The sequence below is a fragment of the Camelus bactrianus genome, chromosome 4, assembly GCF_048773025.1.
Source record: "Camelus bactrianus isolate YW-2024 breed Bactrian camel chromosome 4, ASM4877302v1, whole genome shotgun sequence".
NCBI classification, from domain to species: Eukaryota; Metazoa; Chordata; class Mammalia; order Artiodactyla; family Camelidae; genus Camelus; species Camelus bactrianus.
This window is the reverse complement of record NC_133542.1, coordinates 56,539,695-56,565,794: the sequence shown is the minus strand read 5'-3', so window position 1 is coordinate 56,565,794 and position 26,100 is coordinate 56,539,695. Positions and strand designations below refer to the sequence as shown.

At 48.1% G+C, this 26,100-nt stretch overlaps 1 protein-coding gene across 6 annotated transcripts in view; it reads left to right on the top strand.

The window, feature by feature from the left end:
- The window catches only part of PTPN3 (protein tyrosine phosphatase non-receptor type 3), a 131,211-nt gene that overhangs the window by 41,412 nt on the left and 63,699 nt on the right, over positions 1 to 26,100 (top strand). For 3 of the 6 annotated variants that reach the window (XM_074361967.1, XM_074361968.1, XM_074361969.1), the window contains exon 2: positions 22,225 to 22,379. In XM_074361967.1, the coding sequence (XP_074218068.1) occupies positions 22,225 to 22,379 (155 nt within the window). Of the gene's footprint in view, positions 1 to 19,700; positions 20,242 to 22,224; positions 22,380 to 26,100 lie in introns of those variants that run through there. The other 3 variants (XM_074361970.1, XM_074361966.1, XM_074361965.1) reach the window with 3 other exon arrangements.

Here is a 26,100-nt window from a genome sequence, read left to right as displayed (position 1 = left end):
ACTCCCTTTCACTGCCAGTCCTGCTGGGGGAGCAGTCTACACTCGCCGAAAAAGATCTGCTCTTACCTCTCGTGACACAGACATACCGTTCAATTCCAGGAGGTCAGGTTTTCTATACCTAAAGTAGAAGAAAGACATAGTTTTAAAAACTGTGGTAAAATACACATAACATAAGATTAACCATCTTAACCATTTTTAAGTGTCTATAACAGTTTGGTGGCATAAGCACATCACATTTTTGTGCTTCCATCACCTCCGTGTATCCACAGAAATCTCTTCATCTTGCAAAACTCGCCTCTGTACCCATTAGATACTAACTCCTCATTTCTCCCTCCTGCCCCCAGCCCCGCCCCTGGCAACCACCCTTCTCTCTGTCTCTATGATGTGGACTACTCTAGGCCCCTCAGATAGCTGGAATCATGCAGTACTCGTCCTTCTGTGACTGGTGTATTTCAGTTAGCTTAGTGTCCTCCAGGTTCATCCACGTTGTCACATGTATCAGAATTTCCTTCCTTTTTAAGGCTGAATAATATTCCGTTGAAAGTACACACATTTTGTTATTCATTCATCTGTCAGTGGACATCTAGGTTGCTTCCACCTTTTGACTATTTGTAAGTGATGCTGCCATGAACATGGGTGTACCAAAGGACATAATTTTGACCTAAGAGAGCTTGCAAACAGAGGTGAGGGGTTTGGGCATTTATTTAGCTAGCCCATCGCAGCTTCATCTACTGCCTACGTCCCCCAGCCTGGCGGCCCCCAGGCTTCCCCTCCTGCCCCTCGAGCAACACTACCCTTGCTGTGCTGGGACACAGAAGGGACCAGTCACTTGTCAAGACGAGTAGCCGATTCACATGACTCAGCCCATTTGGTCTCTGTGCCGATGGCCTCGTGCTGGGGCTCGTGTGATGTGCCTCCCCTCCTGTCTCCGTGCCTACCCTGGCTCACCCTCTGCTGTCCATCCCCTTTCTTTTCTGCTCTTACCACCCTGCAGGCCTTCTTGGGTGAGCACACTCGATCCCACCCTCAGGGGCTCACAGGCCTGTTCCAGCCTGGCCATCTCTGGGCAGTTCAAGTTCTGTGGGTATTACATCTGAACATTGCCCCCTGAGTGCCCTCTGCACGTGCATGTCCAAAGCAGAGCTCTGCACCTTCCTCCTTAAAAATGTTCTCTCCATAAGTGACACAGCCTTTCGGCTTAGAAACCCTCGGGTCTCTGTTCAGTCCGAGCACCCCTGCACTGGGCAGACCCGCCCACCACAACTCAGCCCCTCCTCCAGCCCGCCCTTCCTCTCCACCCCCCCAACCCCTGCTGACACTGGGTCGGTTCACACTCTTCTCCTGTTTGCCTCCACTTTGCCTCTCTCCCCAGCGGGCCTCTCACTTCTAAACCTGCTTCACGGTGTTGCCTGCAGGTGCTCCCTACACAAGCCCTGGGACCTCCTCTCCTCTGCAGGTTCCATGTAACCTGCCTCCAGCTGGCTTACTTTCCCCATCTCTCCCCCCAAGCCTGCAAACCATATGCTCTAAGGCTGGGCTCCCTGCTCCCTCCCCCACCCACTTTAGTATTAAAATGCAGATTCTAATTTGAAGGGTTGGGGTGGGCCCTGCCTTCTGCGTCTCTAACAAGCTCCCAGGCGGGGCTGAGACTGTGGCCCAGAGACCACACGTTGTGTTGCTGGACTCTAGATCTGTGTTTCGCAGAGTGCTACCAGCATGTTTTCAGTCTATAAATAATGCACGAATTTTAAAATTTTGTTTTATAACTTTAATGTTTTCTGTTTTCAGCAAAATTAATGTTAAATTATTTTTATCATAAAGCAGATACCTTGTGGCAGTGATTATTTGCTACTAAAAGACATTTTCAAAGACTAAGAAGGGCTTCAGTTTCTTAAGAGTTACCCTGTAGGTCCAGCTGCACGAATGTATTGGGGGCAGTGAGAATGTTTCCCCACTGAAGGGGTACATACTTAGGGTCGGGATCACCCTTGTGTCCTTCCCTAGGGTAGAGACTGTCCCTTACTCAGCGCCATCCCCAGGGCCCCCTCTGGATGTGGGCTGAAGGGGCAGGAGGCCCATCCAGCCCGTCTTGGAGGTGAGGGTGGAAACTGGTGATTTGATGTGGGAGGCTGGGCTTGGAAGGGGAGCCTAGTCACAGGACCGGAGGGGAAGGGTTCTTGGCAGCTGGGCCTTGCTGAGGGGCACATAGGGCCGTATTGACTCTTAACAGGGTTTTGCTGGGGAGGAGCCATTCAGGAGAAATCGGCTGGTGGAGGTGTCCCTGGGGGCTGGGCTCCCACCTGGAGAGGAGAGGGTGGGCTGCCTGGGAGAGTCCAGCTGCGCTTGCTGCTTCAGGAGGGTCGGAGCCTCATGTCCCACATGGTGAGGGGTCAAGTTCATGGGCAAGGGAATGCGATGGACGTCAGGGAAAGAGGTAGCCCTTTGGGGCCAGCCTGCTCCAAGAACGTCATTGCTCCTGTTGCCTCCTAAGTCTCAGCCCTGTAGTCCGTCGCTGAAGGGCTTCATGAGCTGGCCGCTGCCTGCCTCTCCCACTGGTCCTCTGTTACTTTTCCCCTCATCTCTAGGTCCCTTTAGGCCCCAGCCAAATGACTGTCCCTGGTGAAGATGCAGGTGTGCCTCCTCCTACCGAGTTTTCTCCGCGAGGCCGCCGTGCTTACTGTTACCCTCTTGGTGCAGCCAGGGGTTGTCTCCAGACCCCCCTCTTACTAACTCTGTGACCCCCGGGAGCCTCCTGACATCTGGATTTCCTCACCTCCACGGTGGGAGTGACAGGCACCCCCACCTCACCAGGTCGGGGGGAGACTCCCCGGTCAGGAGGGCCTCTCCTGGTGGCATGTGCGAATTACTCAGGAAAGACTGGTTCTCAGTCACTGCCTGCCATCTGTCCCTCGCAGTGAGCTTGACAGAAGGACCCTAGGATGACATTTGTCCAAGGTGGAGCCCAGGCCTCAGATGGAGAGAGCTGTGACCCGAGTGCTGCCCTGGGCAGGGTGTGGCTGGGCGGTGCTGTGGCTGGTGGGTGTGAAGGTCAGTGGGGCCGAGGGGGTGGGTGCTCAGGAGGTGGGCTGTCAGCTCATTGCTGGGGTGTTGGTGGCAGCTGGCAACAGAGTGAATTGGAGGAAGCTGAAGGCCTGGGGGAGCTGAATTGGGGCGGAGAGCAGGGCCTCTCAGATCTCAAGGCGCGTATGAGAAGATTCGGATTCCGCAGGCTGGGCTTGGGCCTGAGTGTCTGCATTCTCACCAGCACCTGGGGATGCTGATGCCGCTAGTCTGGACACCGCTTTGAGGGGCGTCGGTCAGGAACATGACTTAGGTGGCGAGGCTCCTGGAGAAGAGCATGTAGAAGAAGCAAATAAGCGCAGCTGCGTGGCTTTCTGCCCGGCCCCGGGGAGCAAGTGCACCCAGGTGTCTGGGGTCCAGAGGGTTAGGCTTGAATCTGAGTGTGGGTGATGGACAAGGGGCAGTAGGGGCCCCCACCGGCTTTGGGATAAGTATTGAGTGATTTGATTGTGCTGTTTGATACTCCATCCTTCAAGGTCTAGTTTTGCAATTAGCATCCCCTTAAAAGCTGTTTCTTTCTATCCCGGGCTGAGCTGAGGTCACACCCTAGACAAGGCCCCAGCCACCAGTGGCACACACCTGTCTTCATAGCACTTCCCCCACGGGAAGGTGATTATTTGATTATTCACGCATCTCTCTCTGACTCGCCTCTGAGTTCCTAGGAAGCAGGGACCTGAGACAGCCCCTTACTCACCTGTGAAGCCCAGCACCCACCACGGTGCCTCACCATAGCTGGGGCTTATTAAATGCCTGGGGCATCATAGAGGGATGAAGGCAGAATGTGCATGTGGAAAGAATGCATCAAGCCCTGTGACTGAAGGAGCAGGAGGACCGAGCCCTGAGCCGGGTGCCTGGGCGAGTGTTGTATGGATGGGAAAAGATGGCGTAGGGAGTCCGCAAGGACCTGGAGTGAAAATGCTGGAAACGTCTTCAGAAGGTGTAATAGGGTCGCAGACAGGGTGGGCACTGGGAATTTGGATCTGGGCATCAGCTGTAAGAGTTGGGCTGTGAATGTCTTCAGTGGTGGAGGGTTCAAGAGGGGAAATGGAAATTCCAGCCAGGATCCCAGAGCAGACCTGCTTTTCTCCGCCCCTCAGGAGAGGACAGGTGTCTAGATTTATGCAGATAGAGGATAAAGAAATCTCTCCCTGTGCATCAGGGTGCCGTCAGCAGAGCCTCACAAGGCTGGGTGGAGCCAGTAGTTGGGGGCCCATCACATGGTGAGGGTTTGAGACACTCAGAGCTGTTGGCATATTGAATCAGCCTCAAGAGGACCCCGTGAGGGGAGGGGTCCCCTGAACCTCGAGTGTGCTGTAAGGTGGGGACCACCAGCTCACTGAGCCCTCAGAGGCCCCTGGGAGTTGGGTCCACCTCACTTTCTTGAGGAGGAAGTGGAGTCTCAAAGAGGTTCAGTAACTTGCCCACAGTCACACAGCTGGGGCGTGGAGAAGTCAGGCTGGGCCCTGGGTCTGTGGGCCAGGAGAGTGTCAGGTGGGGCAGCCCCGCCTCAGAGCGGGATTTCTGGGGGAGGAGTGGCAGGTGTGGCGGCAGTGTTAGGAGGGCTGCTGGTGCCAGGTGCTGGGGGCAGGCCCAAGGAAGAGGAGGAAGCAGGGTTGGGTGAAGGCAGGAAGGGTGAGGAGGTGACCAAGAGTCAGAGGTTGGAGGTTTAAGCAGTTACACACCCTGGGCACCAAGAAAGCATCAGGGGACAGCATTTTAAGTTCTATCCATTTGATTTTCTGAACTCATTGCTCATAGAAAACTTAGGTAATTCACAAAGGTTGAGAGAATAGAAAACCAACAATCATATTTTCACCATCTAGTGCGTTCCTTTTTACTTTTATACTATGACTGTTACAGTTGTGGTCACACTGTAGGTACAGTGTTGTAACTAGTCTTTTTTTTTACTTAATATTCTAATCATTTTCTGTGTCGTTATAAAGTCTTTGTGGACATCCTGTGGCTATTTTATGATTTACTTAACTGACCCTCTAAGGTTGGAAATCAGCTTTTTGGTTGTAATTTTTAATGTTCGGTCACTGGGAGGAAAATCTTTGCAAATAAAACTTTCATGTCTGGATGTATCCTGATAGTAGGTTCCTAGAAATGGAATTACTGGGTCAGACCACCTCCCAGCATTGTTGGAATGATACGCCGTTAGCAGTGCAGACACGAGCCCTCTGGAAGTGCAGGTGTGCCCATTAACTGTTCTTTCGTGTGTACGTGTGTCTCAGAAGCATTTATTAAGCCCCATTTTCCGTGGCCAGGACAGCACAGCCGCAGCTGCAGGAATCGTGGGCTCGGCTCAGACGTGTGGGAGTGTCTGGTCGCACACCATGTCCCAGCCCTGCCGCCCCTGTCGCAGGCCCAGGAGCCCAGGACAGCCTGTGGGCCTCCGTGGCTGCAGGGTCCAAGCAGTGCTCACCTGTGAGTCTGGAGCTGCCTGCCTTCCTCTCTGCAACGATTAGTGGCAAGGAAATACTGGGTGTGTCGTTCCCCATTTTGTCCTTTTATCCATGCCATTCGCAGAAACTTACCAGGCACCTCAGGCTTCCTGGGCACTGTTCCAGCTGCTAGGGTACAGCAGTTAACTAATTACATCCCTGCCTTTAAGGAACTTCCATGCCAATGGGAGGTAGGGACTTGGGAATTGGGAGGAAACAAGCATATTTAATATGTCTAGTGGTTATAAACACTACAGAGAATAGAGGACAGAGAGGTGAGTCGGGAAGGCCTCACCAATAAGGTAAAGTTGGAGAAGACACATGAAGTGGGGGAGAGAGCCAGGTGGAGGACGTCTGAGGGAAGGGTGTTCCAAGCAGAGGGAACAGCAACTGCGAAGAGCTGAGTTGGGAACAAGCTTGTACCAGCCAGGTACAGGGAAGGGGGCAGTGAGGCCAGAGTGGCGAGAGCGGATGAGGAGGACAGGGAGAGAGGCCCCGTGTAGCAGAGTGAGATCCAGGACCCAGGGCTCATTTTTCCATTGGCAAGTTTGGGAGCCAGAGAGCCACTCCCACCATTTGAAGCAGTTCAGGCTAACTCGTGCCTTTCTGTTGCTTGTCTCCAGTGGGTGATCCCACCAGCCTGGGTTGGGTGGGGAAGGCCCTGGGAGCGGAAGCCCAGGCTTTAGGAGGTCACTGGCTCCATCAGTTCTTCAGTTTGCTCCTCTGTGCAGTGAGGGACTTGAGTTAGGAGATTGGTAAGGACATGTTGAGCTTTCCAGGGCTGGGACCCTCTGCCCTCTCCTTAGCTAAGTGCACAAGTTAAATCCTACAGATTGTTTTAGTTGAGCTAATAGGAGCGTGCAAGTGCAATTGTTGATACGTGTTTAGTCTTTAATATGATTAGCCTATCAGGCTTGCTTTGTTACAAACTAGAGTCTTTCAGCCAGCTGTGGGTGGTGTTTCGGTAGTGATGAGAAGCAGTTGGGGGATGGAGGATACTCCCCACCGCTGCCCCTGTGGTTTATCCACTCAACCCTCCACTCATCCCACAGGTAATCATGGAGCACCTGCTGGGTACCAGGCACTGGGTCCTGATTTTTAAAAGACCCAGACTCTGCCTTCATGAAGTTCACGGTCTAGTCCAGCAAGGCTAGCTCTACCAAGGATCGTGATGGCAATGGTGGCTCCTACCTCAAGCCATACACAAAAATTAACTCAAAATGGATCAAGCCCTAACTGTAAGAGCTAAAGCCATGGAACTCTTAGGGAAAAACAGGGATAAATTTTCATGACCTTGGATTTAGCAGTGGATCCTTGGATATGACACCAAAAGCACAAGCAACAAAAGTAAAATAGATAAATCGGACTTCAGCAAAATTATCAAGAAAGTGAAAGGCAGCCTAACAAAACGGGAGGAAACATTTGCAGACGCTATGTGATAAAGGTTTAACGTTGAGAATGTACAAAGACCTCCTGTAACTCAATCCAAATTAAGATAAACAACCAATTTTTCAGTGGGCAGAGGACTTGAATCGACATTTCTCTGAAGATCTACAAATGGCCGGTAAGCACGTGGGAAGATGCCTGACGTCATCAGTCATCGGGGAAGCAGGGAGACACCGCTTGACATCCTACTTGGATGCCTGTTGGAAGTATGGGTAGGGATGTGCAGAAATTGGAACCCTCTTCCATTGCTAGCAGGAACGTAAAACGGTGCAGCCTCTGTAGGAAAGTTTGGTAGCTCTTCAAAAAGTCGTGCAGAATTATCATATGACCCAGAAATTCCGCTCCTAGTTTATACACCCAGAAGAATTGAAACAGGCGAAGGCAGATACTTGTACAGAGATGTCATTGCAGCACTGTTCACAATACCATAGCCAGATGGTGGAACCAGCCTGAGTGTCAACAAACGAATGGACAAACAGAAGGTAGTCTCTCTAGACAATGGAATATTATTCAGCCTTGAACAGGAATAAAGTTCTTATATATGCTACAGCTTGGATGAACCGTAAATGTTATGCTAAGTGAAATAAATTAGTCACAAAAGGACAAATATCGTATAATTCCACTTGCATGAAATATCTAGAATAGATACATTCATAGAAAGTAGATTAGAGGTTGCCAGGAGTTAGGGGAGGGAGGGAATGGGGAGTTATTGCTTAATGGGTACAGAGTTTCTGTTTGGAGTGATGGAAAAATTCGGGAAATAGATAGTGCTGATGGTTGCACAACATTGTGAATGTAATTAATGCCGCTGAATGGTGTGCTTAAAAATGGGTGAAATGACACATTTTATGTTCTGTGTAACTACAATTTTAAAAAGCCATTGACGGTAGGGGAGTATATTTGTGTGGCTGGGGAGGACGTTGTGCAAACTCTCTGTATTCTCTGCTCAATTCTGCTGTGAACCTGAAACTGCTCTAAAAGAATAAAGTCCATTAAAAATTAAAAAGTAGAAAAAGACCAGAGCAGGTAATGCGATGTCTGGGAGGACTATGACTCTGTCAGGAGCCGCGGGGTCTGGGTTCTGCTCTGCACTGGGCCACCTTGGTCATGGTCCTTGCTGTCCATAGCCTGGACCCCTCTTCTTGATGTGGGAGCCAGGTGAGATGACAGGTGTAGTCTCTGGTGGGTCCTGGGAGGTGGTCAGGACATGTCTTCCCATCCCCTTTGAGTCCATCCTTCCCAGTGTAAAACAGTTGTTCTGCCTGGTAGAAAAGACAACAATAAATCTGGTGGTTTTGCCCAAATTATCTCTGCTCATCTCTCATGCCAGTCGCTATCAGGTGGTGGTCTATCCCTTCCTGTCACCTCGTGGCCACGCGTCTTTGATGGTGGGGCTCGCCTGGGCACCACGTCCTGATGTGCGTGCCTGTGCTTGTCACGTGCCCCTTCCTGCTCTGGCTTGCTCTGGGTTCTTTTGGAAGTCTGAGCCCTCCTAGTTAGAAGTCATCCGAGCCCCCAGCCACGGTAATGGTCCCACGGTGGGATGTGGTAAAACCGTAACAAAAAAATGCCAGTGAGGTGTTTGAAATACCTGGACAGATGTTTCATCGTGGGAAGATGGGAAACGGTAAGCTGTTGATTATGTAGAGGTTACAAGTACGCCTTAAAAAAAACAAACCTCCCCAAACAAGACAACGCTGTTGGTTTTATTTGACGTGAGCGCCTCAGAGCCCACCGTTCGTAGCAGCTGCTCAGCTGAGCTGCCCTCTCCTCCTTCCCCTTCAGGGTCAGCCCCCTTCCCGTGGTCAGCGCCAACTTGTTTTTTTCACAACCATGGAGGTAGGTTCGGCGCTGCCCAAGCACCTCCACAGCCATATAGAAGAACCACAGGGTCTAGATGCTGCGAGGCTGACCTGGACCCTCCTAAAGACCCAGGAACCACCCCCCACCTCAGTGTGTCAGTTTCTCTGCCTCGTGGCTGTCCTCATGAGACCCTTGGCTTGGCGCTGGCACGTGTGCGCCACTGGTGAGCTGCCAGGGTCTAGTTGAGCTCAAGTTTATTGAGAAGCCCTGTCTCCTGGGTGCTGCAGTGCACCCCGGCCTCCATCAGGAGTCCTCCCTGTTCTGAGATCCCTGGAGGCAGGTACCGTGGTGGGGGTGGGGGGCACAGGCTTGGGGCTGGCTAGCCACGGTCAGGATCTCCCTGGAAGGAGAGCTGTTGGTCACAGGGTAGGAGAGGCCCGGCCCAAACCCAGGGCCTGGCCTCAGGAAGTGAGCTGGCCCACTCCTGCTCTCTCGCTGTTAATCATTAACCTGGGGTGGCTGCCTGTCGAGCTGGAAGGGCCTTTAGACATATTGTGTGCGCACTCCAGCCCACGCCTTTTGTAAAAGTGAGAGGAAGTCACTATGTTTTCACAATTCTGAAAGACACATGTTCCACATTTTCCCTTTTCTGAAGTCATGATCTTCACAGTCAAAAGGGTCCTTTGGGTGTGCTGTTCCTTTAAACTAACGCTGGTGAAACACCTGGTAATTGTCATCTTAGAACGGAGGGCATATGGTAATGAATACCCAGTCATTACTCAGGTTTCTGATGTTGCAGAATTAATTCGAGGGAAAAAGGTTTTCTAGACCATTTCCTCCCTAAGAGGAAATTTACCAACATATGAGCTGTGGGGAGTGTTGATGAAGATTATCTCAAAAGGTAAGAACGTACCTTCAGTCAGTAGATCGCAGAGACAGTAGTGGGTAAGTGGGGCCTTTTCCCTACAGCGAATCGCCTATAATTTACCTTCCTCCTGGCCATTTAGGCGAGGAAACTCAGTGGGGAGGTGTGTGATGCCCGTCACCCCATTTGGTGGCTGACTGTGTGACTTGAGCAGGGTTCTTTGAGTCTCATCTACCCATCTGTAAAATGGGAACAGCAGTGCTGCCTGCCAGGCCCCATCAGAATGAATGGAGCTAGGGGTAATGGGTGTGAAAATATTTGGAAAACCCTGAAGCCCTGTAAGACCCTTGGTTGCTCCTCAGGACAGGAAGCCTGGGGTTGGGAACGGCCCAGGGACTAGGAGGGAGGTGCGTGGAAAGGGCTGTGGTACTGGAACAGTACTCAGAGGAGCTGATGTTAGGTGTGTGGTGGACCAGGCCCTCTGCTGGGTTATGTACAAGATTGCTGCTCCTCAGAATTACTTGCAGATGGGGAAACAAGACTTTGAAAGTTAACTTGTCCAAGGTCCTATCAGCTTGGGAGTGTCAGAGGAGAGACTTGAACCCAGGAATGGCTTATTCCTTCAGACCTGTAATTGGCCCTGGCCTTTTGAGATCCCTGGCCTCCCGAAGCCCCCAGGCAGCGGTGTCCCTGATCAAAAGGCTGAGTGCTCCTTGAAATCAAAGAATGGATTGTGTGTTGGCATTCCCAGTTCCCAGCATACGGAAGGCCTCAGTGCAAATAAATAAATGCAACGAGATACATTATTTTCATTCCATTACTCCTAAATACTTCTCTGATTAGCACTTTATAAGTTTAAGAGTTAATGTGATTTCTTTTCATTACTTTTCTGACCGTCCCCCACCCCATCTCACCAAGTCAAAGCCCAGGAAGTTGGACTAGGCTACGTAAATTATACATTTTATCTTGCTCTCTAGACCTGCTGGCATCCAGCAGAGTTACTGTACCTGATATCACCAGAGATAGCCCTACGGATTTAAACCTTCCAGCCAGGGGATTTTAAAGCTGGAAGGAGCCTTAGAGGGCTCTAAGCTGGGAAACTGGGCTGAAAAGAAATGGAGTAGTAACTTCCAGGTCACTTGGCAGGTTAGTGACAAATGGGGTGATGTTTTGAGGGGGAGGGGTTGGAGGGTATTTTTCTGTGTTTCCTTGAGATAAAATTATGGCGAGGGCTGCTGGTGGTAAGGTTTGGGTTTCTCTGGCCAGGCTGCTGCTGGCTTCAGACTCCTTGGCAAGAACGGAGTTGGCAGGATGGTCCAGTTGTGAGATTCCAGCTACTTGGCTGGGATGCGCTGCGATTAGCGCATCTCAAACCTTTCAAAGTGACTTTAGTTGTTTTCTTTTCTGAAGGCTTCTGCTGCTTTTGGCTGTAAAAGGGGTGGGGGCTGGAGCCTAAGATAGAAACATCATGGGCTGACACCCAAATGGGCGTTGTCTGTGCCCCGAGGGCAAATATTAGCACAGTATTTTTGTGAAGTTTATGCAACTTGATTCCTGTCCCTGTAGAGTAAATTTATTCCATCCTGTTTTGCAGTGTGTTTCGGGCCCAGTGGATCTATTCAGAGGGAGAATGAGAAGAGACTGGTAGCTAATTTTAGGTAGAAACTGCTCGATGTGAGACAGAGTCCATTGTCTGTATTTCGAGCTTTCTATCTTGCTTTTTGTCTGTTCATATTATTTTATCCCCTATTTCATAGTTTGATGGGCAATTTGCTTTTTTTCCTCCAAGACTGAGATATCTGTTTAGAATTATTTCCAGTGAAAAGTCCATGTAAAAAATCCAGTTTTGAACAGTGCTACTCTGGGAGGGGCTTACATGTCAGTACCTTAACCTTGGCACTGTTGAAGCAGAAGCCATAATAGAATCTTGGTCCTGGAAGCTGGAAGTTCGTGCCCTTCCAGTGCCAGCCGGCCCTCTGCAGCCTGCTCATTAAGAGTCTTATCCACCTTCTCTGCTTGATCCCTTCTAGGGACGGGGAGCTCTCTCCCTCCCGAGGCAGTCCCTTCCATATTTGTGCAGCCTTGACTATTCCAAAACTCTTCTGTTTTTTTTTTTTTTCTTTCATTTTCCATCCATTGATCCCTTGGAATGTAAAATTATCAGTCCAGTGATGGTAGTGGTAGTAAGGACCATTGATTGGGCCAGTTGACATACACGTTACCTTCAGTGCTTAAATAACCTTGGAAAACAGAATTTCCCCCTTCTATAGATAAGGGCAGGGTGAGTGACCTCTGCTAAGTATACACAGCTGAAAAATGGCTAAGCAGGGGTTCCAATCCACATCTCTGCCTGACGCCACTGCTGCTGACCCTCCCACAGCCTCACACCACGTCTTGATTCCTCTTCTGCAAGACAACCCCTTGGATTTTTGAAGAACCTCATCTCTTTCCTCCGATCTCTCTAGGGTTTCAGTTATTCCTACTGGTAAATCTGTTTCTGTGGGGTTCCTGAAATGGGCATGAGCCTCCCCTCTGGGCCTTTGCACATGCGGTGTGCAGTTCCTGGACGGCCACTGCCTCCACCTGCCCAGTTCCCTGTATCTTGCAAGCATCTCTCCCCCAACCCCATGGAGCCCTTGTGGGCTGGTCCCACCACCCACCCAGCCTACCCTGCTGGGTCGGGAGCCTTCCTGCGTTCTCTGGCGCCGTGGGCTCTCATCCCTCCTAGAACTTGAAACTCCATCCCCTCTGTCTTCTACAGGCCCCACTCCCTTGGCCTGGTGCAGAGCAGATGCCCGTAAGTGAATATTGAGGGAGTAAATGATCCAGAACTCCTCTGCCGAAGTAATGACAAAGGCCGGAAGGAATCATAAACGAGACGGATGGGCCTGTGAACTTGCGGTCCTAGTCCCATTCGGGGATTCAGCTCGGAGGCTGTTGGGACAGCTCGTCTGGTGGCGAGTCCCAGAAGTCGTCTTCCCCAGCATGGTTTGGTTCACTTCCTCCAAAGGGGGTGTCATCCCCTTTTTCTTCCAGGCTTGCTGGCCTCTGAAGTTTTTCTGTTCACCGAGGTGGCACATAAGGGGGGAAGTTGAGTGGTCACTGTTGAGACATGCCGAGGGGACAGGGGAGAATGAGCCCCAGCCTTCTCACATCCCCGCAGCCCCTGCCACACACAGAGCATCCACGTGCACGGAGAAACAGCCCCGGGAGACCTGGGTCCTGCGAAGTGTGTGGTTTAGCTCTGCACCACGATAACGTTTTAAAAACTTGTTTTTTGTAAACTTCTAAAAATCTCATTTAAAAAATCTCATGAAAATGATATTAAAATTTGAGAGTGGTCACCTCCAGGGTGGGGGAGTCAGGGGAAGAGTCCTATTTGGAAGTGGAATGAGGGGGCTCACGCCAGCTTTTTTTTTTTTTTTTTTGAATTGACTTACAATGTTGTGTTAATTTCTGGTGTACAGCATAGTGATTCAGTTATACATATATATATATAATACATATATTCCTTTTCATATTCTCTTTCTTTATAGGCTGTTACAAAGTACTGAATATAGTTCCCTGTGCTGTACAGTAGGACCTTGCTGTTTATCTGTTTTATTTATCATAGTGTATATCTGCAAATCTCATGGCCATGCCACCCTGAACGCACCCGATGTGGTTTGCCAGCCCTCTTGAAAGCAGCATACACTTGGGATGTGGGCTTTTTTCCTTTGGTGATACTTCAAGAAAGAGGAAGAAGAGAAAGGGATGACTTCATTTAATGTCCTCAGGTTTTACGTGTTCTCTGGTCACTTGGGAGCCAGCTGTGGGTTTCAGGTAGCTGGCCTCTCATCACAGCCCTGGACACTCAGCTCCTGGGATGGAAGAGGTTGGTTTCCCTTTATAGCAACATTACCTTTGTCCCAAAACTGCCTGCAGCTCCCACAGCACTCTTTGTCTTGCCCTTCAGGGAGCTTAAAACTACTTCTTGTTATCCCCCTAGTATCAAGTATAACTTTTATTTTGTTAGTTTTGCAAGTGTCATGGTGTCGAGCCTATAAATAAACCCAGCTCCATAACAAGAAAACTATTTGACATTTTGAAGTTGTATGAGAACAAGGGCGCTAAATACAGGTCTCCGCTGGGACACAACTGATCCTGCAAATCACTCCACCCCGCTTCCCGGGGGCTCCCCGTTGGAGATCCACTCCCAGAGCAAGTTTACAGGATCTGTGGAATAAATGATTCGGTCCCACCGTGGTACTGCTGGAGTATTAGGATTAAAAATTGCAAGCTAATTTGCGTATTGAGCTGTGGTGTTAAGGTGACTTGTGTGAGCATTTTCTCCCAGGTGGTGAACAGTGTGAAGTCAGAGTTAAAAACTCATAAATGCACTCACAGAAGCACTTTTTATAAATAAAAGGTATGAGACACTTTTATATATGCATACCCAAATTAAAAATAAGGCTTGTGCACCAACACTTCGATTATTAGCTATGATTATTATACTCATTACTGGGCTTAAAGCTTTAAATAGGTTATTTAAAAGTTTTCCGGTATGTAGGCTCAGGATAAATTAGTTTATTGACTTTACTGTTGAATTAGCAACATGAAAATGCCTCCCTTGATGAATAGATTTTTTTTCTAATTTAGCAAATGTTCAGTAGTGATTATGTTTACATTCTAAGCTGGTTTTTAAGACAAGTCAATATATTTATCTTTGTATTATTTTGCTAGTGTTACATTTTGGAAATTAAAGCCAAGTAAGCAGAGAGAAAATGGCAGAAGGTAGTGTTGATTTACAAAAATTATTTTCAGGAGGAATATTAAATTCCATATGCCAGTTTATGGTAATATGGTTATCAGCTGTACATAATTTAAAATTAATGAAGTGAGAGCTTTTCTAAGATATGGGCACTTTCACGAGTGAACTAAAATCACTAGTTTTTTATTAGTTGGATTGAGTTTTATTAACATTTGCAAAACCTAATAAATCATGCAAAATGCATGTATCTCTTTTTCTTTTCTTCCTTATAACAACAGTATTTAACTCCCACCCATTTCTGAAAGTGTGCCTAACAGAAGATACTGTGGTCTCTTGTTTTATAACTTGGGCATTATGAATTGTTAAGAACTGCCATCTGAAACATGTGAACTAATTTGAACAAGTCAAGACCTCTGGTTACAAAATTCTGCATGATCGAATCCTTTTTGAACTGAGTTTATTTTCACGTTGTTTTCTTCCTCTGCGCTGATTCCAGCAGCGACATACGGACTGGAAAGTCTGTTCCTGCATCACTGTCTTAGAAAGTGCTTCGCCAGACTGAGTGATGGGGCAGCTAAGCTGTAGAAACCCTTTTTGGCTCTGGGAAGTGACTTTTAATACAGACAGGAAAACTGACATGTGGTACCAACCTAACCAAGCCCCTGACTGTAGGCACAGACGGTCAAAAGATAAAGGAGGTACCTGGTTGAGAGTTTTCCACTGCCTTCGTGCTCAGTGTCCTTTTAGGGTGCTTATTACAAACGCAGCTTCTTCCTGACAGCTAAAGCAAGGCAAGGTCCTGGTTTGGCTCCTGGATCAAGGGGAAAGAAAGAAAGGACATCATCAGAACGATTCGTAAAATTGTAGTATGGACTGTGTATTAGATAAGTGCTTTATCAGTGTTAATGTTCTCAGCAATCATTGTACTGTGGTTATGAAATGTCCTTGTTCTTGGGAAACACCTGCTAAAATATTTACAGGTAAAGGGGCATGATACCTACAACTTTCAAGTATACAGTAAAAAGTAAGGGGGCTGATGTATGTGCAGGAGAGAAAGAGAAAGGTATGTGGCAAAATGGTAAGTTCAATCCAGGCCCCTGGGGATGGACAGGAGTTCTCTTTTTGTCTTGCAACTTTTCTATAAGCTCAAAAAAATTTTTTTTCAAGTATTAAAATGCAATTTCCTGGGTCCTTACTAAACCAGAATCTCTGTGGGTGGTACCCAAGAATCTGTATTTTAACAAGCTCCCCAGATGATTCTTAAGTACACCAAAATTTTATTTAATTCTCTGGTTAAAAAGCGTCTCCTTTTAACCGCTGTCTTCTTCCTTTTTTTTTTTTTTTTTTAGCAATTTAAATACTAAGTATACATTCTTACAGTTTGATCTGATCTTAATCTAGTGCTTGAGAAATGATAAATCCCCATCCAGGTGCATGTAAGTTTCTTCTTTAGCAGAGAATGTCCCACTGACTTCAGAGGAGCGTAAGGAACACTTAGGCCCAGGCTTAGAACAGATTGGAGCTCGGAGCTGCCCCGTGGGAGGTGCAGCCAAGAACCAGAAAGCATTTGTTTTCCCATCAGTGTGCGGTCTAGTCTTGAGTGAGTGATGCGAGTGATTATTAAGGCCCTGATCTGCCCCCACCCAGCCAAGACTCCGTTAACCCTTAATGCAGCCCAGGTGCTGTGTTTACAGTGAAGAGGAAGAGGAAGCAATGTTGGTATTAGCAGCTAAACAAATAAAGCGTTCATCTTAAGTACGTTAGATACTGGTATTTGGGAATCACACAACTTGAGTCATCTGTCTAGCATGACTGATTCTGTATGAGTGTTTGTTACTTTATCATGCTAGAGAGGGCCCTCTTCTGCTGGTCAGACACTTGTTGGAGCTCGTAGCCACACAGACACACAAAAAAGAGAGAAGAGAGCTCGCCTGAGTTCACTAGGGAAATGGAGGGAACTGGGCCACAGAGAAGGCCTTCTCTATTCTGGGAGACTTAACTAAGCTGAACGTGGGTGATAAACGACAAAGGAGCGTCACTGTCCACATTTCCCTTTAGGAAGAGCGAGGAAAGCGGGAAGTCATGGTAGGGGGTGAAGTGTGTTCCTCTGGTGGCCACTAGGTGGTGGCATTGGCCTGGATCAGCTTGATGAAGGTTCAGTTTGATTCACTCTAGCAGTTTACTCACAGATTAGGTGTTTATAAATCAGGACTGCTTTCTCCCCCCTCCCCACCCCAACTTTTGCGCTTTTCAGTTAGAGGTCTAGTTCTTATTTTTAAAAACAAGAATATGAAATAACTTTAACACTTCCTTTTAAAATGCTCAAATGGAGTTGGGTTTCTTTCCAGCGTTCTCTCGGGGTGAAGACTGCTCCTTTCCCTTCTTCCTGCCTGTGGTTCCTTGGCTTGTGAAAAAACAAAGGTCCCCCCATCAGTGTGTAGACCCTTGGGAAATAAAGCATCCCTTGTTCCCTGTGTCAGGCTCTGGGACAGGTGACAGAAACGTGGTTACTCAACCCTGACCTTGGGAACTCGTGTCCCACGTGCCCAGAGCAATAGGTTCCTGCTTCTGGGTCTGCTGAGTTTGTAAGGTGTATCACATCTATAAAAGCTACGGGAATGTTTGTATATCCCTGTAAGTATTTGAAATCAGGATTGCCCTGCAAGATCCAGAATCTACAGTCGGTACCTGAAGGCCTTAGAGCTCATTAGCATTATTTTTTGTTTGGGGCACATTATGTTGAGACTGAGATTGTCTTTGCCAGTAATTTCTTTAACTCAGGTTCACTGCGGGAATTATAATTTATAATATTTCACAAGCCAATAGCCTACAGGATCACGTCTCTTAATAAGCCAATAAGGAAATAATATACTCTAAACCGGTGACAGATTAATTACACGATTGTACCAGGCAATGGGGAGATGAAAGAAAACATCCAAGTTTACTTGAGATGTACCTTTCTACAAGATGGTTCTACATAGTGTCCTTCCGACTACAGCTGCCGGTTTAGGTCCCTTGCTGCTGGGGTACGTAGCTTACGGGCGACTGCACGGGTGTTGGCAGGCGAGGTCGGCTGCTCCCAAGGTTATTACTCCAGGAACCGTTCCGTGACTGGCACCGCTGCCTTCGAGGGGTGGCCTCACCAAGGCAGAAACAGATGTCCCTTCTCTTCCTGAGACTGCTGCATGGTTTACCACCACTGCTGACCCGGAGTAGGCTGGCCATGGCAGGAGCAAGTGTCCCAAGCCCTTTGGAGAGCATTTCAGATGAGCAGAGAGTAGACTTGTTCCGGCCCAACGCTCGAGTTTCTGGTCAGCCTCTTGGTGGTTAGCCCGTCACGAGATGGTCCTCTCCACTCCTGGTGCAAGAGTTGGATAAGCAAGTCCTAACGTCCAACTTCAAAGCCATTTCATCAAAACAGACTATTCAAAACAAGTTCAAAGCACAAATAACTTGGTCGGAAAACAAGCTTTCAAAGCTTGGATGTGAAATCATCAGTCAGTATACAACAGGTTGTTAACAAAATGCCAGGCAAGGGTCACACATTGTATAGGCACTCACACATGCTGACTGTAGGGCTCATAGTATGTACTGGGCCCCCACCGTGCACCAGGTGAGATGTTGCCTCATTCTATAATGGTTTGCAAGTATAATCTTTCATAAAAACTATAATCACAGTAGAAGTTCTGTTGTTATTGTGTGAAACATATTCTAAAGCCATAACTTTTTTTTTTAATGCAAAGAACCATCTTGGCTTCCGTGTTGTCAAGTGCATCTGCTAAAGCTGAAATCGTCTGTGGTTGGAGAGGCCAACGTGTTCCTGGTTGGGTTGTGGCTTTGTTTGGAATTAAGAGGCTCATAAAGGAAGCCATAGAAACCCCGAGTTCCCCAATTGCTGTGGCACAGGAAACAGGGCTGTTAGTCAGCATCCATTGTCCTGACCGGATTGTTTAAGATATTATTTCAAGACAATCGGAAAACACCCCATGGCTCAATTATGTGGTTATTCAACAGCAGGCTGCTCTTGTCAAGGTTTGCTTTGGGAATAATTGTGGGAAGAACATTTCTGTGACTTTCATGAAAGTCCGCATTGTAACGTTGTTAGGTCACAGCCCTTTATGCAACAACCACAGATCAGCGTGAGGGCAGAAAAAGCAGGTCTCTTCTGGGTTGCTGGTCTCCTTGAGTTTATCAGGAACTGGCTACCTGATTATGCTGGAAGCGCAGCACCATTAATCCTGGTTAAGTTAGTGAGCCCCATGGCACACATGCTGGCACCGGACACGCGGTGAGAGCAGTGTGAAAACCAGCCCTACGATTGGCATGTCTGCGCACGTGGCTTTCATTTGGAGGCTCCTGCTTGAAGTCACCTTTAGTTTTTTTTTCCATCCAGAGTCATGGTGTGATTTGCTCTCAGTTTTCGCCACCCTGAGGAACTGCCCAAGTCTTTCACACGAGGACCCTCAGCGCGTGGCTCAGATTTCGAAGAATCCATACAGTTGTCCCTCGGTGTCTGCAGGAGATTGGTTCCAGGACCTCCCCTCCCCCGACTTGGACACCAAAATCTGAGGATGCTTAAGTCCTTTATATACAGCGGCTTAGTATTTGCATATTCTGTACATGCTTTTGCATACGTTAAGTCATCTCTGGATTACTTATGATACCCAATGCAATGTCAGTGCTAAGTAAATAGCTGTAAATATGACATAAATGCTATGTAAATAGTTGCAGGCTCGTGGCAAATTCAAGTTTTGCTTTTTCCAACTTCCTGGACTTTTTTTTTTCCTGAATATTTTTGATCCGTGGTCGGTTCAGGATGCAGAACCCTTGGATCCGTAGGGTTGCCTGCATTCTAAGTCCAACCATCTGAAACACACCCTGAGGTTCCTTGAAAACCTGCTCCTCTAGCTGTTGCCGGCCTGGCCCTTTCTTGGAGGGCTTCCCAGAAGGAATGTCATTCTGCGCCACACCCCAGGGCGCTGAATCACCACCTATGGGTGGGGCAGGGACAGGCGTATTTTCTGAAAGCTCCCCAGGTAGTTCTGGTGTGCACCTCCCACTAAGAGCCACACTTGTAATGGTTCCATTGTATCTTTAAAAAAATTTTTTTTTATTATAACCCACCTGAAATTCTTAGACAAGGACTAACCAATAAATTTGACATTTAAAATTCAGTGCGGTTAAAGCATTACGGAACACATTTGTTGTCTTTTGATAACTTTCGGTATTACTCAGAAAATGCATCCCTGCTTCTGATGACATTTTCATTGGAAAGGGCAAGGTGGAGGTGGCGGGGTGGGTGGAATTTTGTAAGTGACAATAAGTTCCCTTCCACTGCCGGTCCCAGGAATCTTTTTTCTTAACATCAACATTCATCTGCAGAAGAATGGAGGTCTTGCTGGAGCTTCTTAAGGACCTGGAGGGACAAAGGGCGCCCTTCTGTCCTGGATGTATCTTCTACACGCTTTCATCTCCCTTATGTTTTTGCTGCCTGCAAAACAAAAGCTGTGCTTTTGTGGTTCCTGGAGGCTCGTTTCTCCCTAGTCCTCATCCTTCCCTTGCTACTGATTTCCAAATCCTGATCTCTGGCCCTGCCCTGACACTTCAGTGCTGCTTTTCTGGTTCTACGTGGTGCCCCTCACAGTGTGGCGCCTGGAGCAGCAGCCTCGCCGTCGCCCCGGTGTCTGAGACATGCAGGCTCTCGGGCCCTACTCAGCCCTGCTGGAATCCGAGCCTGCATCTTAACAAGATCCGCAAGCGATCTGTGTGCATGTTACCGTGTGAGGGCACTGCTGTATGGGGCATCCCCACTCGCATCCCAGCCTTTGTCCTGCCTGCTTCCACCAGTCCAGGTTTGTCTATCAGGTCGTGCTGTTTATTTCCAGACTATAGGTCTTAGCTTCATTTTTCATTTCCTTTATTGATTTAGTCACATGTTTATTGACTGCCTGTCACAGCTAGGTGTTGGGGATGCAGTGAGCAAAACCAGACCTGATTCCTGCCCTCGTGAAGCTCAGCTCCTAGTGGCAGAAGCAGATATTAAATACATCATCAGTTGTAAGTGTGAAGTTATGGTGAGCCCTGTAGAGAGCCTGTAACACAATTAAATGAGTAGTTAGGGATGCCAGGAAAGGCTTCCCTGAGGAAGTGATCCTCATACTGAGCACTGAGGCCTGAGTAGGAATTAATCGGGTGAAGAGGAGCAGAGAGAGCTTTCCAGGCAGCAGGAATAGCATGTGCAAAGGCCTGGCTCATGATAGAAAGTTTGCAGAGAATTAATTTTTAGAAGAATATTAAACTGCTGTGAAGTCCTTCGTCTTATCTGCCCTTCCACTCAGCCTTGTCGGATTTACACCTCCATTCCTAAGCCGAGGAGCTGGCCTGGACCCTTGTGCCTCCCGCCTGCATGATGTGGCCATGTGCTCAGATGCATCCCTCTGTAATCTGTTAGTCTAACACTTCACAGTGGCACTCACTAGTAAAAACACTTTCCTTACTGTTCCCCGAATATACCAAGGTCAGATTTTAAACTGCTCTGTAATTCCCTCTTCATTCGTGTATTTTTTTTAAGTAAACTTTATTGAAATACACATACCAAAAAAAAAAAAAAACCCCACAAATCACAAGTGTAGAGCTTGATGAATTTTCACAAAGTGAGTATACTGGTGTTATTAGCACCCCAATCACGAGATGAGCATCCCAGAGGACCCCTGGTCACCCCTTCAGTCACTCCATGGAGCAGTGACTGCTGTCCTGTCTTCTGTTAGCATTGGTTATTTTCTGAGCTTTATGTGAATAGACTGATGCTGCAGGTAATCTGTTGAGTCTGGCTGCTTTTGCTCAGCACACTGGAGGAGTTCATGTTGTTTGTCACAGTGGTTCACCCACTTCCTTTGCTGTAGAGTTACACATGGTGTGACTGTCACCACAGTTTATCCACTCTGCTGACGGGCATTTGGGTCTTGTCCACTTTGGAGCCATTATGAAAATTCTTGTGCATGTCTTTTAGTGGATAAATGTGTACTTTTCTATTGGGAATGTGCCTAGGAGTGGAATTACTTCACAGAACATGCATGTGTTCAGCTCAAGCAGATACTGCCTAACAATTCTCCAAAGTAGTTGCACTGATTTTCTCAGGAGCAGGGCCCGAGGGTTCCAGCTGCTCCACACCTGGGCCAGTTGTTGGCTTTGTCAGATTTCATTGCAGCCATTCTGCTGAACGTGTGGTACCATTGCTTTGAGGTTTGAGTTTGTATTTGACATCTCGTGTTCCCGCTTCCTACCTAGTTGCTTATTTTTTCTCTTATTGATATATAGGAGCTCTTCACATATTCTTTGTGGATGTATATTGCAAATACCCCTGTGGGTTGCCTTTTCTTTTAAACAGTCTTACTCAATAGCTGTTCTTAACTTAATGTAGTCTGATTGATCAACAAGTGGCTTCAGATCCTAAATCATTTTTATACCACATTTAGTTCCATATAAAACGTTAGGAGTAGAATACATAAATATATAAAATAGGAAAACATTAAAAATTGAAATCCTGGGGAATATAAATTAGAAGATTAGACCAGGGAGATCGTAAGACACACAAACAAGCCATATAATTCTATGAACGTGTTATAATTGACCAATAAATATGGCTTAAAGCTGCCTGGAAGTCAAAACTTAAGTGGAAACATGGTCTGTTATCTGGCTCTCATTTATCTGAGCTCTTTGGGCAGTTTTGTGAGGGGGCCAAGGCAGACAGGTGAGGGATGGATGGACTGTGAGGTCCATTCACGTAGAACTGGTAACTTGCACATTAGAGCTAACAGGTATATCTTCTGCTACAGGTTATTCGGCGATAGTTATGACCTCCCGGTTACGTGCGTTGGGTGGAAGAATTAATAACATACGCACCTCGGAGTTACCCAGAGAGAAGACACGGTCCGAAGTCGTCTGCAGCATCCGCTTCTTAGATGGATTGGTACAGACCTTTAAAGTTAACGTAAGTTCTCCACGCTTAGTTTTTTCTGAATTAATGCCCCTAAGAACTATTTTTCATCTCTTGGGTCAGAAAATGAAGAGAAATCATTTTCAAGCAAAAGCTCAAGATCTCAGGTCTTATATGTTGAGATTGAACAGGAAATACCCTTAAAACCTTTGTTCACGTTCTTGCCTCCACCTGGCGTGTCTCTCCCCCTCTTCTGTGTGACGTGAACAGATGTTACTGCTTCTGCGAAGTCTTTGACTTCCCTGAGCTGATTCTCCAGTAGTGGTGCCCTGTATGTGCTTTATTCGAGCCCATGTCACACTGCGTTAATAGTAGTTACAACGATCGGGTTATATGTCACTCTTTAAGCTGTGAGCTCCTGGGGAACAGAGTACTGTCGTTCCCCCTGTGCCCGGCACATGGCACACAGCCGGTGCTGGTTAGCTGTGCCCGTGGTACGTGGGTGGGTCCTGTCTGGAGGGGGGTTTGCCTCCCAGATGGCAGGGCTTGGGGAGGGCTTGGCTTCTTCCCCCTCAAGCCTGTGGCAGAGGCGGGGCTGGGAACGAGGTCTCCAGTCCCACGTCAGCAGTAAGATGCTTGAAGAGTGGCCGTCGCTGCTGCCTCGCCCCACCCCACTCACCACCTGGGTGTTCGTGACCTTTGTCTGTCTCTCCCATCCTCTGGCCAGTCCTAAAGGGGTCCCCTCCAACCCTGGACTGGCTGCCAGCATCTGCCCCAGCCTGGGAAGTTCAGTGTGCGAGAGAAGATGTCAGAAAGAGCGGAGAGGCTACAGAAGATTCAGGGGGTGATAGGCGACCACGGGAAGTTAAAGGGCAACAAAAACTGGCCCCTACTGGGGTCTCCCCGCAGCCCCTGAGTTCGCCTCCCGCTGACCCCAGGTCGCTCTGGATCTTGATGGCTGAGCAGGAAGAGAAGAGGGCAGTTTGCATGAAGTCACTGCATGGCAAGTCCCCTATTAAGATCCCAAAGGTTTCCTCCAGTTGCTGTAAACTGACAGCTTAGTTTAGACCTGGCTTCTTTGTTAAAATGTACACCGTCTGTCTTGGAGCTCTTCCTCAGCTACTATCTCCTTCCTGACAAGAGCATGAGTATTTATTCAACAAATGTTTACTGAGCACCTATTGCGTGCCAGGCTTTGTTCTGGGTACAAAGAAGAAAGACAGCAGTGAACAAAACAGAGCAAAACCCCTGCCCTTTTAAAGCTTACATTCTTGAGGGAGGAAACAGACCATAAACAAATGCGGACTGTCAGGTGGTTGCCCATACATAGAAGAAAAGTCGGGGTGAGGAGGGTGGAGCATTCAGGGCAGGACAAGAGGTGGGGTTGTCACTTTGTAGAGGCAATTAGGGAAGACCTCACTCATAGAATGATGTTTTGGAGGTGACCTGAGGGAAGTAAGGTGAGGAACCATGTGGTTTGGTGGAGGAAGCACATTATTCCAGGTAGAAGAAACAGCAGAGCAAAGGCCCTGAGGCGGGGTCCCTTTACTGTGGTTGCACAACAGGCTGGAAGTGATACAGGAAAAACAGATGTGGGGCAAGAGGAGGGCCGTGTCCCAGGTCTCGGTTGAGCCCCAGGGACATGCCCCATCAAGTGTGGGTCCTTGGCTTCGTGCAGGAAGGAATTCAAGAGCGAGCCACAGTTGAGTAAAGATAGATTTATTTAGAGAAATACGTACTACACAGCGTGTAGGCTGCTTCAGAAAATGAGAGAAAGGCCATGAGGTGTGTGGGTTGGGTGCTCAGGTGGAAGTAAAAGTAGATACAGACACTCCAGGGAGAAAGTGCAGGCTGTCTCTGAAGAGGAAAGAAGAGGAAAGGTAGCCATGAGACGCTGTGTTGCCAGTTTTTATGGGCTGGGTAGCGGGAGGACCATTCCAGCTGCCCTGGGGAAGGGGCTGGGATTCCCAGGAATTGGGCCACCACCCACTCCTTGACTTTTTATGGTTAGCCTTCAGACTGTCATGGCGCCTGTGTTATTTATGTTATTGATCGTGCTAATATGTTACAATGAGCATATAATGACGCTCAAGGTCTACTGAAAGTCAAGTCTCCCACCATCTTGAGCCTCAAGGCCTACTGGGAGTTGAATCTGCCACCATTTTGGTGTTAATTGCTGTGTCATTCCTTGAATGGCTGTGCCTTGCCCACTTCCCTCCTGTTTCAGAAGGGTTTGGGCTAGAATTGGGGGGAGGGGGGGAGCAGGACGTGAGGTCAGAGAGATAACAGGTGCAGGGTTTTGGGGGTTTTTTTTCCTAACAGCCATTTCAAAAGATTTTCTTTAATATTGTAAAATATTTTCCTGGACAAGAGAGCTAGCAAACACACGGGCACCAGTGTGCTTTTTTACAAGATTATCCCCTACGCCCACATCAAAGTGGACCTGAGAGTGGAGAAATGAATACAGCAGATGGTACAGAGAGAAAAACACCGATAACAAGGATGGAATATAATAATGTGCTTGGCTATTTTCCTGTGTCACGACAAAACAAAACATTTTGGTGCATGCAAGTAGTTGATTTTTCCTCTTTTCCATTTAAATATGGAGGAAAAAAAAATTTTCTATAATGTGTGTGTGTGTGTATGTTTTTACCTTTTTAACATAACTTTTTTTCTTATTGGGAGGTTGTCGGTGGGGGGGGTGCATAGAAACTTGTAGGTCATTCTGAGGGCGCCGGCTCTATTCTGAGTGAGGCAGAGAGCAGTGGTGGGTTTGGGCAGAGTCCTAACGTGGTCTGACTCAGGAATCACTCTGGACGCTCTGTTAGTATTAGACTTGGCTGGGGGGGTGGGGGGAGACCATTAGTCTATGGGAGAGACAATGACAGTTGGACAGGGTGGGAATGTGGCTAAGAGTAAACCAAGTCGGGAAATATTTTGAAGGTGGAATTGGTGGGATTTGCTGATAGATAGGATTTGGGATGCGAAAGAGGCCCCAAGGTGACCCCAAGGTTTTTGGCCTGAGCACCAGGCAAGAGGGAGATGCAGTTTATGGAAAAGGAAAAGGCTGGGATGGGAGCAGGCTTAGGGGCAGAAACAGCTGGTTCTGTTTTGGACATGCTGATTTGGGGGATGCCTGCACTCTACGTAGAAATGGCCTTAGGTATGCAAATGAGGAGCTTGGGGGAAGGGTCTAGGCTGAGACACCTGTGGGTGTTACCCAGGTAGAGACGGTATTTCAGGACCACCTGAGGAGGGAGTAGACAGAAGATACGAACAAGATTCGAGGTTTGGTGTTTAAAGGTTGGAGAGAGGAGGAACAAGCAGGACCATCGAGGGAGATAAGAGGAGACCAGGCGGGAGTGAGGATCCCATGTAAGGATGTGTTTTAAGGAGGAGGAATGGCGAGCCCTGTGAACTGAACGAGGAAGGTGTCTACCCAGAGTGATGGTCACGTGAAGCCCCAGAGGAGCCTGGCATTCTGGTTGCCCAGTCGTCCTTGGTGATGAAGGTCCTCCTCAGTGATGAAGGCCGTCGTCCTCAGTGATAAAGGTCATCATCGTCGTCGGTGCTGCCTCTGCCGCTCCCCACGCTTCCAGCAGCCTGGTCAAGGCTGACTCACCCTGAACTTGAACTTGAGGGCCAGGTTGCAGCCTAGAATCTCCATCACTTTGTCTGTTTCTGCTCGTAGGGCTCATTTGCACCGTCTCGTTCAGGTTCTTCAGCCCAGACTGTCTTATGACCCGGGTGGGCGTCCTCCGGGAAGCTGACCTGG